This window comes from Bactrocera dorsalis, chromosome 3, assembly GCF_023373825.1.
Source record: "Bactrocera dorsalis isolate Fly_Bdor chromosome 3, ASM2337382v1, whole genome shotgun sequence".
Classification (NCBI taxonomy): Eukaryota; Metazoa; Arthropoda; class Insecta; order Diptera; family Tephritidae; genus Bactrocera; species Bactrocera dorsalis.
The window spans coordinates 25,860,182-25,875,877 of NC_064305.1; the positions used below are offsets into that span (position 1 = coordinate 25,860,182).

The 15,696-nt window shown below is 39.0% G+C and overlaps 2 protein-coding genes across 4 annotated transcripts in view; one reads left to right on the forward strand and one right to left on the reverse strand.

Moving 5' to 3' along the window:
* Window positions 1-4,402: 4,402 nt before the first annotated feature.
* Window positions 4,403-12,433, reverse strand: LOC105222298 (uncharacterized). Of its 2 annotated transcripts, none has more exons than XR_007422323.1 (2): window positions 6,114-6,299; window positions 4,403-4,540 (listed from the first exon to the last, which is right to left on the reverse strand). XR_007422323.1 is itself a non-coding variant. In XM_049452474.1 (2 exons), exons 1-2 carry the CDS (start codon window positions 12,259-12,261, stop codon window positions 4,460-4,462), a joined length of 375 nt encoding a protein of 124 aa, XP_049308431.1. In that variant the 5' UTR covers window positions 12,262-12,433; the 3' UTR covers window positions 4,403-4,459. The 2 variants fall into 2 exon arrangements, 1 of the variants encoding a protein (XP_049308431.1); XM_049452474.1 differs by lacking the exon at window positions 6,114-6,299 and adding an exon at window positions 11,968-12,433.
* Window positions 12,434-15,393: 2,960 nt separating this feature from the next.
* The window catches only part of LOC105222296 (fatty acid CoA ligase Acsl3), a 44,046-nt gene continuing 43,743 nt past the window's right edge, over window positions 15,394-15,696 (forward strand). The window contains exon 1 of one of the 2 annotated variants that reach the window (XM_049451620.1): window positions 15,394-15,538. The gene's annotated coding sequence lies outside the window, so the exon portion shown is untranslated. The remainder of the gene's footprint in view (window positions 15,539-15,696) is intronic. The other variant, XM_049451625.1, reaches the window with a different exon arrangement.

A 15,696-nucleotide genomic window follows, 5' to 3' on the forward strand; every position in this document is an offset into this window, starting at 1 on the left:
TGTTACGAATTTACTCTTGCTAGTTTACTTTGTTAGGTTCGTATCTCTGGATTGACAAATAAAATCAACACTGTTTAATTTAATTCAACAACTCTTTATTTCACAACTCGTCTACACTATAACAGTTTACTCTTAGCACTGATTGATTACGTTGGCGCTGCCACGGCTTATATAGCCACGCACTTCTCGCTGATGCCGACGTGTCCTTCTAGAATATCGCGTCTGGAAATTACCAGAACATACGGCTATAGCCACGCACTTCTCGCTGATGCCGACGTGTCCTTCTAGAATATCGCGTCTGGAAATTACCAGAACATACGGCTATACGGCGCCAGACGCAAGCAGACAGTCGCGGCGCCAGACTCAGCAATTGTTTAACTAGACGAGCAGACAGTGTGGCGCCAGATGTCTACAACAAGACAAATGCTATTCCATATACCTACAGCTATTGTTCATAATCAGGGATGCATATAGTAATACAAATACAACTTAATACTACTTTTTGTAACACTGCCCTCCACTAAAGCCTAATCGTCCCGATTAGGCACAAATCCTCTTGAACCAAATGGGGCAAGCCTCTCCAAATGTACTACTTTCATTTTACATCGTGCTTTCCCATTTCTTTGTATGCGGTATACCACGTCATTAAGTCGTTTCATCACCATATAGGGTCCTTCCCAGGCTGTCTGCAATTTCGGGGACAAGCCTTTCTTTCGAAGTGGATTGTACAACAGGACCAGATCACCTTCTTCAAACCTTTTGAATTTGCCGCTTGATCGAACCGGTCCTTCATCTTATTGCTCATCAGATGCGTATGCTGTCTTACCATTAGATGCAATTCATTCATTTCTTCCTTTAAGGCAGAACAATAATCTCCATCATTTCTTACAGCTGTAGGATTCGTTCCAAACTTAAGATCAGCAGGGAGTCGCAGATCAGATCCGAAAATAATCTTTGCTGGCGTGTAACCAGTTGTCTCGTGCTTCGCTGTGAACGATACGCCAGCAGGAACATCTGGATGCACTTGTCCCAATTCCGTTGATCTTTATCGACGATTTCCGCTGATGTTCTTCGAGCGTTCGATTGAATCTCTCTACCATCCCATCTGATTGTGGGTGTAACGCTGTTGTCCGTGTCTTGTGGATGCCCAATAATGTACAGACTTCTTGGAAAATGGAAGATTCGAAATTCCTGCCTTGATCTGAGTGTAATTCGACGGGCACTCCGACCTTGTTATCCAATTTTCTACAACGCTTCGGCTACTGTCTTCGCTTTCCTGGTTTGGTAAGGCATATAACTTCTGGCCATTTACTGAAATAGTCCATGACAACCAGTAGATATTTGTTTCCGGCCGTACTGGTTGGGAACGGACCTGCAATATCCATTGCGACTCGTTCAAATGGTGATCCCACGTTGTACTGTTGTAGCCTACCGCGACTTTTGGCTTTAGGACCTTTAGCTGCCATGCACTCTACGCAATTACTTATCCATTCTGCTATGGAATCTCGACAACCGATCCAGTAGAACCGTTGTTTAATCTTCTCTATAGTTTTTGTTATTCCAAGGTGCCCTCCACTAGGTCCATTGTGATATTCTTTCAATACTTTTGGGATCATGGACTTCGGTACTATGATCAGCAGACGAGAATGTTTGCCATCTTCGCTTTCCCAGGTACGATGAAGGTATCCATTAACGAGGTTTATGCTGTTCCATTGGGCCCAATATGCTTTTGCAGTTGGACTCTCGTTACTTATTTGTTCCTTTGGTGGTCGTACCCCATTTTCTTTGGCTATTATCAGTTTTGCAAGATCAGGGTCCTCCAGCTGATTAATTCTGATGCGGTGAGGAGTCCAATCATCTTCAGGTTCTATATTCAGTGATCGCACGTCGATTATACCTTCTTTTCCTTCTGATTTGGAGCAATGTTTAAATTCCAGTGGACAAGGGCGATGTGATAATGCATCCGCATTTTTATGGTGAATCCTCTTTCGGTGTTCTGTTGGTTGTTTCCGTTTTGATGGGTTTACTTTTATATTGCAATTTCGGGCAAAGTGACCCGCTTTTCCACAGTTGAAACATCTGCCTGTTGTATTTACTCGCTGTGCAGCAATTGTCTTCAGAGTCTTCAATATTTCTTCCATCAGCGCCGGTTGTTCCATTTCGACTCTTTGTACTTTGTGTGCTGGTTTACTTAGTAGGGAAGCTGTTTCCTGTGTGAGGGCGTGCGAAACCGTTTCAGCAAACGTTCTTTTTGGCAATGCATATGTGGCGCGTTTGGTGTCCACATCACGAATTCCATTTATGAAACATTGAATTTTTACCCTCTCATGTTAATCCACAGGTGCCATCTGCATTTGCCAAATGAGCCAGTCGTTTCTATTTCAGTTGCGAACTCTTGCAATGACTCGTTCATCTTCTGACCCCTATTTTGCAGTTCGATCTGGTATATTTGTTTCCGGTGCTCACTACCATAACGTCTTTTCTATCGCACTCATCAATGCCTCATAGTTGTCCCGTTCACAGTCTGGAATAGTCTGAAGGATTTCTGCTGCCGGTCCTTTCAATGATACAAACAAGGACGCCAACTTTGTCCGCTGCATTCCAGTTATTGGCCGTTGCTGTCTTTTCAAACTGAGTTTGAAAATTTGAAATGGAATACTTCCATCGAATGTGGGTGCCTTTCAATCTTTGATTATTTGTTGATGGTGCAGGGCCCATGTAGTTGCAGTTCCCGCACACGATTACTTAATTGCAGAACTTCTGATTTTAAATTTTCTTCGCCATTTTTTTAAAGTGCTTAATTCGTCTTCAAATTTTGAAAATTTCTCTTGCACTTGTTTTTGTAGTTGTGTAGTATTTTCCGTAATCTGTTGTGTAAGGCGAGACTCTAACTGTGATGTATTTTCAGCTATTTGCGTCATTTGCTGTGCCAAACGATTTTTCTGTTTGCACTACATTTTCTGTTATTTGTGATATATTTTCAGCTATTTGCTGTGCCAGACGATTTTCTGTTTGCACTGCATTTTCTGCTATTTGTGATGTATTTTCAGCTATTATTTGCTTAATAGCCACTAACAGCATGTTCGTGTCTGCACTTGATGATGTTCGTTGTTCTTCTACTTTTTCTTCTACCTTTGTAGAAGTTTCTGGCCCATTAAATTCGAACTCGTCCACATTAATTCCATCCGCTTCCATTGCTTCACGTAATCGTGCCTGCAGATCCGCCTTTTGCCCGCTTATCGGCAAATTACGCTCCTCCAGTTCTTTTTTTAATTGCTGAATTCTCAATTCTCCGAATTTAACCATCTTGAATTTGGATTATTTGACAATCCCCCACTTCTGACACCAATTGTTACGAATTTACTCTTGCTAGTTTACTTTGTTAGGTTCGTATCTCTGGATTGACAAATAAAATCAACACTGTTTAATTTAATTCAACAACTCTTTATTTCACAACTCGTCTACACTATAACAGTTTACTCTAGCACTGATTGATTACGTTGGCGCTGCCACGGCTTATATAGCCACGCACTTCTCGCTGGATGCCGACGTGTCCTTCTAGAATATCGCGTCTGGAAATTACCAGAACATACGGCTATAGCCACGCACTTCTCGCTGATGCCGACGTGTCCTTCTAGAATATCGCGTCTGGAAATTACCAGAACATACGGCTATACGGCGCCAGACGCAAGCAGACAGTCGCGGCGCCAGACTCAGCAATTGTTTAACTAGACGAGCAGACAGTGTGGCGCCAGATGTCTACAACAAGACAAATGCTATTCCATATACCTACAGCTATTGTTCATAATCAGGGATGCATATAGTAATACAAATACAACTTAATACTACTTTTTGTAACAATATCATTTCTGTATTAAATAAAATAAATAATATCATAATCAAATTATGAATTTATATAAATTGTCAAAACTATAACAAATTTACTTAGGTCGAGAGCTGGCTAAAATTCTGACATTCGCGTTCACCTCGAAAAACATCAAAATTTCACTTTTATTTTTTAATTTTTCTACCGTTTCGCACACAGCCAAAGTAGCCAATTGCAGCAAATATAAGGAAATGCATAATTTTGTTTATTTTAACTTCTCGGTGCAACTGGATACTCATACTCAGTACAATGTCCTCATTAGTTACCAGCTACATAAAAAAGAAATTGCAGCTTTAAAAGTGCGTGAAATTGTGTTTGTTTAATGTAACTTTTTGCAATTTTTTGCTGCAAACGGTGAAATACGTACGTCGTTAATTGGCACCTGAAATCGTAATTCGTCGACGCCTGGCAGCACACAACAAATATGAGTCGTTAAGGCCAGGTTCCTCTAAAAAACGTAATTTTTTCAATAAATTTAATTTTTATTACGAAACATGTTGAGTAATCATTTTTTTTTTTACATATGAAAAAATTTTTAAATTACTTGAAAATTTTTTTTTTTTATTTTTTTTTTCAAAATGGCGGTCCTGAAAATGGCTGCTGAAACTCATCCGATTCGTAGATGGATGACATCATTTCTTGGAAAAGAATTATCTGAAAGCAAAAAACAAAACGGTTTCATGTTCTGTATCGAATTAGCTATGGCCTGAACCAGAATGAAACATTTTCAATAAAAAAAAAACAAAATGGCAGACTTTTGATTTTTTTTAACCCTTTTTTCACTTTTAATTGTTTATAACTGCTTCAGGCCATAGCCAGACATCTAAAGAGTAAAATGCCGTTTGGTTCATATCGATAAGTGCAATAGTTTTGAAATGAGAGTGTCATCCACGTGGTTCGGAAAAACATCAGTTTAAACCAAAGGCACGCAGAAGCTGACGCTGCCGAAGGCGTTCGAGCGGCCGGATTTCCCGCAGCGCTCCTCACTTTTTATACCTGCTTTGGTTTTGCTGACCTTCAGGACTAATTATATACTATTTCTACGAGTATACAGTAGCAATTTATGAACAAAAAAATTTCGATTTTTTCAAAATTGTTTGGAGGAATGCCTTAAATGTTTTTAAAAGTGCTCATTTCAGCTGTCCATTATTTCGCTCGTGCAATTCCATTGTGATTTAAAAATGGTCAAATTTGTACTGTATGCATAATGAATCCTCAGTTACGCGCCATTTTAAAATAGGTAGGCAACAAAAAGTTTTCGTTAGGTTATTTGCCTGTGTGTTTGTGTGTATGTTTGTACGTTGGATTGTTATTTTTTGCGGCGCTGCTTCGCAATAATGACGTGCCCGCGAGAGAGCACCGGTAACAAATGTATGTAAACAACAAAAAAATGCAAAGCAGGGATAAAGGGTTGTTAAACTTATTCCAGTGTGTGAGCGCCTCAAAATAAGCGTTTTTTATAACATTTTCCATTATGGCCAGATCGAACAAAATAAAAATTTTTGGGCATTTTAAATTAAAACACCCAACATTTAGTACGAATAAAAACTACTATATAGTGGTTATTTATTATATGGAGAAACTATTTAAATCTTTTTAAAGTATATTACAACAATTGACTTGTGAACTTTCAATACCCAATAAAAGGATTTAAGCCTTTTAGCTCTTAATCAATAAATGGTTTTAATAAATTTCCATTGAAAATAATACTATAGGGGTATTCTCTTGCTCTTGCAAGATTGCAGATTGCAAAAATACTACACCGAAATATACAAGGGCACGAGAGCACCCATTGCAGAATCTAGTGATATATGAGCGACTGATTCAGTCAATTTATTGTAAATGACTATTGTGCATGGCTATTGTGAATTGGCGCACCTTCTGCATGCATTTTTAACAAAAAAAAACTGTAACAAAACTTTATAATTTAAATAGAAATTATAAAATCTAGTTCAAATTTACCTTTCTCAACAATTTAACGTCGTAATATGTCTTTATGTAAAATGGCAACTACAACAGGGTTACAATTTTATTTTTGCGTGACATTGCACGCTAATATACACGGGTTTTGGTCTGACATATTTCACAGCCCTTGCAAATATTTTTCTGCGTGTGTTTGTTGTTGTGCCGTTGTAAATTTGCAATGCTTGCACCGTGCACCGGGTTTTGCAAGAGCAAGAGAATACCCCTTATGATGTATCACATTACAAAACGTTTCATCAAATACCTTTAAATATCACAAATATCACAAATTTACTTAATTTTCATTGTTTTACATTGTTTATAATTGGTCTTGAACGATGCAACAAATCCTTCCGTTTTCATATTTTTTGGGTAAGCAGAGATAAAGAGATGTCCAACTCTTCTCTCACTTCCAGTTCTTGGGTAAGATTTCAATCTGGCCATCGCTCGAGCGATTTAGGTGGTTTTGACGTTTAGCAATTGGAAACGAGCGATGGCCAGATTGAAATCTTATCAAAAAATATATAAACGGAGGGATTTGTTGCATCGTTCAAGACCACTTATAAAAATGTAAAACAATGAAAATTAAGTAAATTTGTGATATTTAAAGGTATTTGATGAAATGTTTTGTAATTTGAAGCATCATAGTATTATTTATTATTTTTAATGGAAAATGAATAAACAAATTTAATGAATGAGAGCAAACAAGCTTAAGTCCTTGTTTTGGGTATTGAAAGGTCAAAAATCAGTTCTTCTAATATACTTTAAAAATATTTAAATAGTTTCTCCATATAATAAATAGCCACTACATAGTAATTTTTATTCGTACTAAATGTTGGGTGTTTTAATTTAAAATGCCCAAAATTTTTTATTTTTTTCGTTCTGGTCATAATGGAAAATGTTATAAAAAACGCTTATTTTGAGGCACTCTCACACTGGAATAAAGGTAGAATTAGATTAACATATCGCCATACCCATAACCGTTGTCATAACCGTAACGATATTTACTATTACCGATTATTGATGCCATAACCATAATCAGCTGATCTTTCATTCGGAATTTTTGTTTTCATTTCAAAAGTGCCACACAAATTAAATAAAATGAGCAGTGACGAAGAAATCGATACATTATTTCTTAATATTATAGCATTACTCTTGTCATATAGGCATGGCGAATTCCGCACACATTCTATTAATTTAATATCATTCATTTTGATTAATAGATTATTATTTATAAATACAAAATTATGAGGCGAACAAAACAAAATGCAAACGAATTTTCAAATGAAAAGTCAAAAAATCAACAAACAGCTGATTATGGTTACAGCGAAAATCAAAATTCAATTGATATCTATGGTTATGGTTATGGGCATGTTGTTATGGTAATGCACCTCTAATTGGAAACATTGTTCCCCGTAAATTTGGTTCAATCAGCTGTTTTATATGGACATGGTTATGACACCTCTAATTCTACCTTAAGTTGGGCATCCCATTATCCATGGCAAGTGGCTACTTGAACATCACCAACAACAGGAAGATCAGCAGTGAATATTGTGTAAAGGACAGGTCCCAGAACACTGCCCTGTGGGACACCAGCACGGATACTGTATAGTTTTAACATTTCTCTTCCATTTGAACATAAAAGTGGTGATTGTTTAAATATGATTTCAACACAGAAAAAATGGAGCAGGAAGTATTTTTTTCAGTTTATATAACAAGCCTGGATGCCAGACTCGGTCAAATGCTTGTTGTACATCCAGAAATACTGCCGCAGAATACAGTTTTTCCTCGAAACATTTGTAATTATATTTACTATACGATGACATTAATCTCGAGTCCCATGACCTCTCCTAAAACCAAACTGATGTTCCGGTATTATATTGCATTTATCCAAAACTGGTTACAATCTACTCATAAGTATTCTTTCAAAGACTTTAGAGAATGTCACCAGCAAGCTAATAGGACGGTAGGACGACAAAATATTTTCGGGTTTGTTTTGTTTTGGAATCATTATAACCTCCGCACATTTCCATTGCGTAGGAAAGTGATCTAACCTCAAAATTGCATTATAAATTAGTGATAAAAATATAATACTCTTTTGAGTTAGCATTTTCGTAACTCTTCCGTCAATTTTATCGTAGCCTGGTGACTTTTTTTGGTTCATTTTGGCGAATTCTTCCTTAATTCCAGAAACAGTTATTTTGCGAATTGGAAGACACATTTGACAAGGTACATCCAGGAACTGTATTACGTATATTTCAGTATCTTCAGATGCAAGATTTGAGTTTGGTTGACGCGTTGAGTATAAATGTTGTGCAAATGCTTCAACCTTTTCTATGGCAGTTTTACACCAAACTCCGTTATAATTACGTATGGTAACATTTCGCTTTGTAGGTCGCTTTAAATATTTGGTAGCTCTCCAAAGGCTGTATTCGTAGTCTTTCGCGTTAGGATCCAGACTTTTGAGAAACTCTGAAGTTGCTTCATTTCTTATTTCATGTACACGTTTTTTAAGTTGGTTTGACGCTGTATTGTACCTTGTTTTATCAATTGGACACCTACTTCTTCTTCTTCTTTACTGGCGTAGACACCGCTTACGCGATGATAGCCGAGTCAACAATAGCGCGCCAGTCGTTTCTTCTCTTCGCTACGTGGCGCCAATTGGATATTCCAAGCGAAGCCAGGTCCTTTTCCACTTGGTCCTTCCAACGGAGTGGAGGTCTTCCTCTTCCTCTGCTTCCCGCGGCGGGTACTGCGTCGAATACTTTCAGAGCCGGAGTGTTTTCATCCATCCGGACAATATGACCTAGCCAGCGTAGCCGCTGTCTTTTAATTCGCTGAACTATGTCAATGTCGTCGTATATCTCGTACAGATCATCGTTCCATCGAATGCGATATTCGCCGTGGCCAACGCGCAAATGACCATAAATCTTTCGCAGAACTTTTCTTTCGAAAACTCGCAACGTCGACTCATCGGTTGTTGTCATCGTCCAAGCCTCTGCACCATATAGCAGGACGGGAATTATGAGCGACTTATAGAGTTTGGCTTTTGTTCGTCGAGAGAGGACTTTACTTTTCAATTGCCTACTCAGTCCGAAGTAGCACCTATTGGCAAGAGTAATCCTGCGTTGGACTTCCAGGCTGACACTGTTGGTGGTGTTAATACTGGTTCCTAAATAGACGAAATTATCTACAACTTCAAAGTTATGACTGTCAACAGTGACGTGAGTGCCAAGTCGCGAGTGCGACGACTGTTTGTTTGATGACAGGAGATATTTCGTCTTGCCCTCGTTCCCTGCCAGACCCATTTGCGTTGCTTCCTTGTTCAGTCTGGAGAAAGCAGAACTAACGGCGCGGGTGTTGAGACCGATGATATCAATATCATCGGCATACGCCAGCAGTTGTACACTCTTATAAAAGATTGTACCTGCTCGATTAAGTTCTGCAGCTCGAATAATTTTCTCCAGCAGCAGATTGAAGAAGTCGCACGATAGGGAGTCGCCTTGTCTGAAACCTCGTTTGGTATCGAACGGCTCGGAGTGGTCCTTCCCGATCCTGACGGAGCTTTTCGTGTTGCTCAACGTCAGTTTACACAGCCGTATTAATTTTGCGGGGATACCAAATTCAGACATCGCGGCATAAAGGCAGCTCCTTTTCGTGCTGTCGAAAGCAGCTTTGAAATCGACGAATAGGTGGTGAGTGTCGATTCTCCTTTCACGGGTCTTTTCCAAGATTTGGCGCATGGTGAATATCTGGTCGGTTGTTGATTTACCAGGTCTGAAGCCACACTGATAAGGTCCAATCAGTTTGTTGACGGTGGGCTTTAATCTTTCACACAATACGCTCGATAGAACCTTATATGCGATGTTGAGGAGGCTAATCCCACGGTAGTTGGCGCAGATTGTGGGGTCTCCTTTTTTATGGATTGGGCATAGCACACTTAAATTCCAATCGTTGGGCATACTTTCGTCCGACCATATTTTGCAAAGAAGCTGATGCATGCACCTTATCAGCTCTTCGCCGCCGTATTTGAATAGCTCGGCCGGCAATCCATCGGCCCCTGCCGCTTTGTTGTTTTTCAGTCGGGCAATTGCTATTCGAACTTCTTCATGGTCGGGCAATGGAACGCCTGCTCCATCGTCATCGATTGGGGTATCGGGTTCGCCTTCTCCCGGTGTTGTGCTATCACTGCCATACAGCAGGTTGGAGAAGTGTTCCCTCCATAATTTAAGTATGCTCTGGGCATCGGTAACTAGATCACCTTGGAGGGTTCTACAGGAGTATGCTCCGGTCTTGAAACCTTCTGTAAGCCGCCGCACCTTTTCGTAGAATTTTCGAGCATTACCCCTGTCGGCCAGCTTATCGAGCTACTGGTTTGCCAAATTTTCCGAAGCTTTCGTTTGTTACTTATGTATAAGGTTCCTAAGCTCAGCTGATATAAAAACAGCATTCGCTGCCGTAGCTTTGGCTGGTGCAGTACTCCTGATACCTCATTTATTTTATGATGTTTCTAAATGTTTCCACAGCCGTATCCACTTCTAAATCAGTTTTGAGAGAAATATTTGTATTTAGTTTGGCATCTATCCAATCTTGAAATAGCAAAATATTTGTCCTAGGTGTGACAATTTTATATTTATTTGAGAGTGCTGGAAGAGCAGTGCCATAAGTAATTATAATAGGCGAATGGTCTGAGCTTAGGTCATAGTTGTCAGAAATATCCAGATGATGTCGTGTTACTCCAAACTAAACTGCAAAATCTAAAATATCTGGTATTTCGCGGGTGTCTGATGGCCAATACGTTGGTTTCCCCGTAGATATTGTTGAAAAATTGTTGGTATTTATGCAATTATATAGTTCCCTGCTCTTGGGATTTGCCAATCTTGATCCCCACCAAGGATGCTTGGCATTATAATCACCGCCAGCGATAAACTTACAGCCAAGTTTTCTAAAAAAAAATTGCAATAGTCTTGTTCTTTGAAACGAAATCGTGGTGGAAAATACACTGAGCACACAGTAATATTAAATGACATGCACTTAACATTAATGCAAGCGGCCTGTATAGCGTTTTCATTTATTATTTCCATCATATTATATTTAAGCCCGCTTTTAATTAATATTGCAGAGCCACCATGAGCTCTATTATCTGGATGATTTGCAACAATTAGATCATATCCATGAATTTTAAAGTGTGACCTATTTGTAAAATGAGTTTCTGATATCAAAAATATATTAGATTTGAAGAAAAGTTTTACTTCTTCTGTGTGGTTGGAAAGCCGATTCGCATTCCATATAGCCATTCGAATATCTACTTGCATATTTTTGATATTAACAGAGATATCATGTTCAGGAAATTGTTTGTTAATTATTTTATTTAAATTTCTATTTTCACGTAGTATCTGTGCATAAGTTGGGTAGCTACTCCTATTGTGAAAATAATTTGTCCTGTAAGAAGTTCAAACATTATGCTCCTGAGGAGCTTTACTTGATTGCCGCCTAAAGAAATGACTTCTGCTTTGCAACTAATTCTTGATAAATTTTGCAGCCCTTATAGCTAGCAGCATGGCCTTGTAAGCAATTATCACATTTGGCAGGTAAATCCTTGTCTTTCTGACACTCTGTGGTTGGATGGCACATAGAACATTTAACACATCTAAATGTCTTTGTACAATACATCTTGGTATGTCCATATTCTTGACATCGAAAACATTGTACTATATCAGTTACTTTCCTGGGAGGCTCTACTTTAATAACTATATTGCTTAAGTATTTCAGATTATATATTTCCGCATTGTTGTTGTTCGGTTCAAGATCAATAAAAAATATATTTAATGGATGCTTAGTAATGCGACTCCTAATATTGCTAATATTCCTTACGCTATGTCCTAACTCTTCAATTTCACTTTTAATTGAGTCAACTGGTGTAGAGAAATGTAGATTTTTAACTACAACTCTAAAAGTTGTACCTCCTCGTCTTTCTTAAGTGTTGTTATAAACTTTCTATAAGTATCCACGGGTTTAATCATAACGCGTATTTGACCATCTCGTTGTGACTTATATCTAAAATCTTCTTTGGAAACAGTTTTTGATATGTAATTTAGTATACCCTTAATAACACTAACGTTAGCCAGTATTATTGGCGGAGGCTTGGGAGTAGTATTTCGCTCAGTTGATTCAACTTTGTATTTTTGTGTTTTCTTTTCAGCATTTCCAGTTTCCTCTTTATCCTCCTCTGTGTCCACTCTGCTATCAAGAATCGCAAATCGATTTGAATTGTTGGACGTTCCAGGTGTTGGGTCTAACAATAGTTTTTTCTTTGAAACGTTTGGTGAGCTGTAAATAGGCCATTTGTTTGTCTTTTTTGTCTCAATTCTTTGCCAATCCATAACAGCTTCAATACCGCCGTCACTACTCATGATGCAAATTTTAGCACATATGCACCAGGTAGGGAGATGTACTGATAACGGTGGTTTCTTTGTTCACTTATGTTATTGGTGCTTTTTATTGCGTTAAAGTGAAAATAAATTAATTTGATATATTTTTACTATTAATTCTTTTTAGAAATATTTTATTTTGCTTTGACAATTCTAAACAAGTCGACTCTGTTTTCAGAACTAAAAAAGGAGACCCCACATTCTGCGCCAACTACCGTGGGATAAGCTTCCTCAATATCACATATAAGGTTCTATCAAGCGTGTTGTGTGAAAGATTAAAGCCCACCGTCAACAAACTGATTTGACCTTATCAGTGTGGCTTTAGACCTGCCAAATTAACAACCGACTAAATATTCACCATGCACCAAATCTTGAAAAAGATCCGTGAAAGGAGAATCGACACACACCACACCTCTGTCAGAATCGGGAAGGACCTCTCCGAGCCGTTCGATACCAAACGAGATTTCAGACAAGGCGTCTCCCTGTCGTCCGACTTCTTCAACCTGCTTCTGGAGAAAATAATTCGACCTGCAGAACTTAATCGAGCATGTACAATCTTACAGCTGCTGGCGTATGCCGATGATATTGATATCATCGGCCGCAACACCCGCGCCGCTAATTCTCCAGACTGGGCAAGAAAGCAAAACAAATGGATCTGGCAGTGAACGGGGGCAAGACGAAATATCTCCTGTCATTAAACAAACAGTCGTCGCAGTCGCGACTTGGCTCTCACGTCACTGTTGACAGTCATAACTTTGAAGTCGTAGATAATTTCGTCTATCTTGGAACCAGCATAAACACCACCAACAATGTCAGCCTGGAAATCCAACGCAGGATAACTCTTGCCAACAGGTGCTACTTCGAACTGAGTAGGCAATTGAGAAGCAAAGTCCTCTCTCGACGAACAAAAACCGAACTCTATAAGTCACTCATAATTCCCGTATTGTTATTGGGTTGTCAAAAAAGTCTTGCGGTATTTTCGCTAGTTGGTGCTGAAAGCGCGTAGTTCTAGTTTCATTCGTCGCATCGGGTCATGCTATACCTTTTTGGAAAGCTCATTTCACGCGCTAACACGTGTTTGATTGATTGTCGTTTCTTTTAAGTCGTTCGTGAGTTATAGCGTCGCAAACATGGAGCAAAATAAAGAGAAAATACGGCATATTTTACAGTACTACTACGATAAAGGCAAAAATGCCTCTCAAGCCGCCAATAAAATTTGTGCAGTTTATGGACCCGATACAGTTTCCATTTCCACCGCACAACGATGGTTTCAACGCTTTCGTTCTGGTGTAGAGGTGGTCGAGGATGCGCCACGCTCCGGAAGGCCTGTCGTCGAAAATTGCAATAAAATCGCTGAATTGGTCGAAAGAGACCGGCATAGTAGTCATCAAACCGTTATAAACCATTTGAAGAAGCTTGGAGTCACTAAGAAGCTGGATGTATGGGTGCCACACGAATTGATTCAATGAAAATACCTTAAGACTTTTTTGACAACCCAATATATGGTGTAGAGGCTTGGACGATGACAACAACTGATGAGTCGACGTTGCGAGTTTTCGAGAGAAAAGTTCTACGAAAGATTTATGGTCCTTTGCGCGTTGGCCACGGCGAATATCGCATTCGATGGAACGATGAGTTGTATGAGATATATGACGACATTGACATAGTTCAGCGAATTAAAAGACAGCGGCTACGCTCTGAAAGGAAGGACCAAGTGGAGAAGGACCTGGCTACGCTTGAAATATCCAATTGGAGCCACGTAGCGAAAAGAAGAAACGACTGGCGCGCTGTTGTTAGCTCGGCTATAATCGCGTAAGCGGTGTCTACGCCAATTAAGAAAAAGAAGAAGTGCCAAAGATACCTTCTTTGCCCACCCTGGCGTTAAAGTCGCCGAGCACGACTTTAATATCGTGGCGGGGGCAGCTCTCATAGGTGTGCTCCAAGCCACTGCAGTAAATGCCACTAGGATTTACTCGTCTCAGTCCTTGTCCCGTCCATTGCATTTCTTGGACGGCGGTTATATCAGCCTTCACTCTACATCAACCAGCTGGGCAGTGTCACCTTCCCAATTAAGGGACCGGACATTCCAGGTGCAAGCCCTCAAATCATAGCCCTTAATTCGTTTGCCATGGTCGTTATCAAAAGGGGGTTCACTCATCGGAGGCTTGTTGTTTATTTTCATTGGGTGCGTTTTTTATGTCGAAACATCCCCAGCGCACAATCCTGCGGACTGTCCTACCCAGAGGATAATTGGTCAAAGACCGGATATCGTGAGCTGCTCGAGCCATATGTAAAAGAATCGTTTCTGGCCATTCACAAGTGAATGGTGATCACTTTCCTCACTTGCGTGAACTTAATCACATGACACCATCCTCCTAAATGCATACATAGTATATAAAAAATATTATTGCTACTTCATACATATGTACATATGAGCAGCTTCAATGGGAAATTAGGACGTATGTAAAATTCTATATCGTAGAAATGTAAATATAAATTTAATCCAACAATTCAAAAATAACGTCTGCACATTTGTGGCCAAAGTAGCCAATTGCAGGAAAAATAAGATATAACATTTTGTTTGTTTTTCCGTGCAGCATCTGACAACTGGAGTCGTTCTTTTTTTCAACAACATACGGCAACCGTTTAAATGTTTTCTATTATTATCTGCTATCTCTTTCACCCCACCAACGAGCATGCGCTCTGTTTACGCGAAAATCACGCCACTTTCCAAAATGACAGTAAACATATGTACATACATATATAAAAAATGATACAAGTTTATTTGTGGTATTGTTTTTGCACACACACCACGTGAAATATTTTTTTATTGAGGCGCTCATACTCAGTTGAGCACAATGTCAACAAGAGTTACCAGATATGTAAAAATAATTTGCATCTTTAAATTATGCACTGTATAGTCCTGAAGGTGTATGAAACGACATAAATTGTGTTTGTTTAATATAATTTTTACATATTTTTGGTGTAAACGCTGAAATAAAGTCTATATGTCAGCACTTTTGTTAGTCTTTCTTAGTTAATTGGCACCTGAAATCGTAATTCGCCGACGCCTGGCAGCACACAACAAATATGAGTCGTTAAATGTTTTAAAAAGTGCTTAATTCAGCTGTCCATCATTTCGCTCGTGCAATTTCATTGTGATTTACACATTAAAAAGTGTTTAAATTTGCTAAATACTGGTATATAGTTAATACCATATGAATAATCAATCCTCACTTAGGTGCCATTATTAAAATAGGTGGGCTTAAACAGCGTTTGCGTTATTTTATTTACTTGTGTATTTGTTCGTACGTTTGTTTTTTGTTTTTTGTTTGCGGCGGTGGTTCGGAATGATGACGTGACCGCGAGAGAGCACCGGTAACAAATGTATATAAACAACAAAAAATCTGCAAAGGC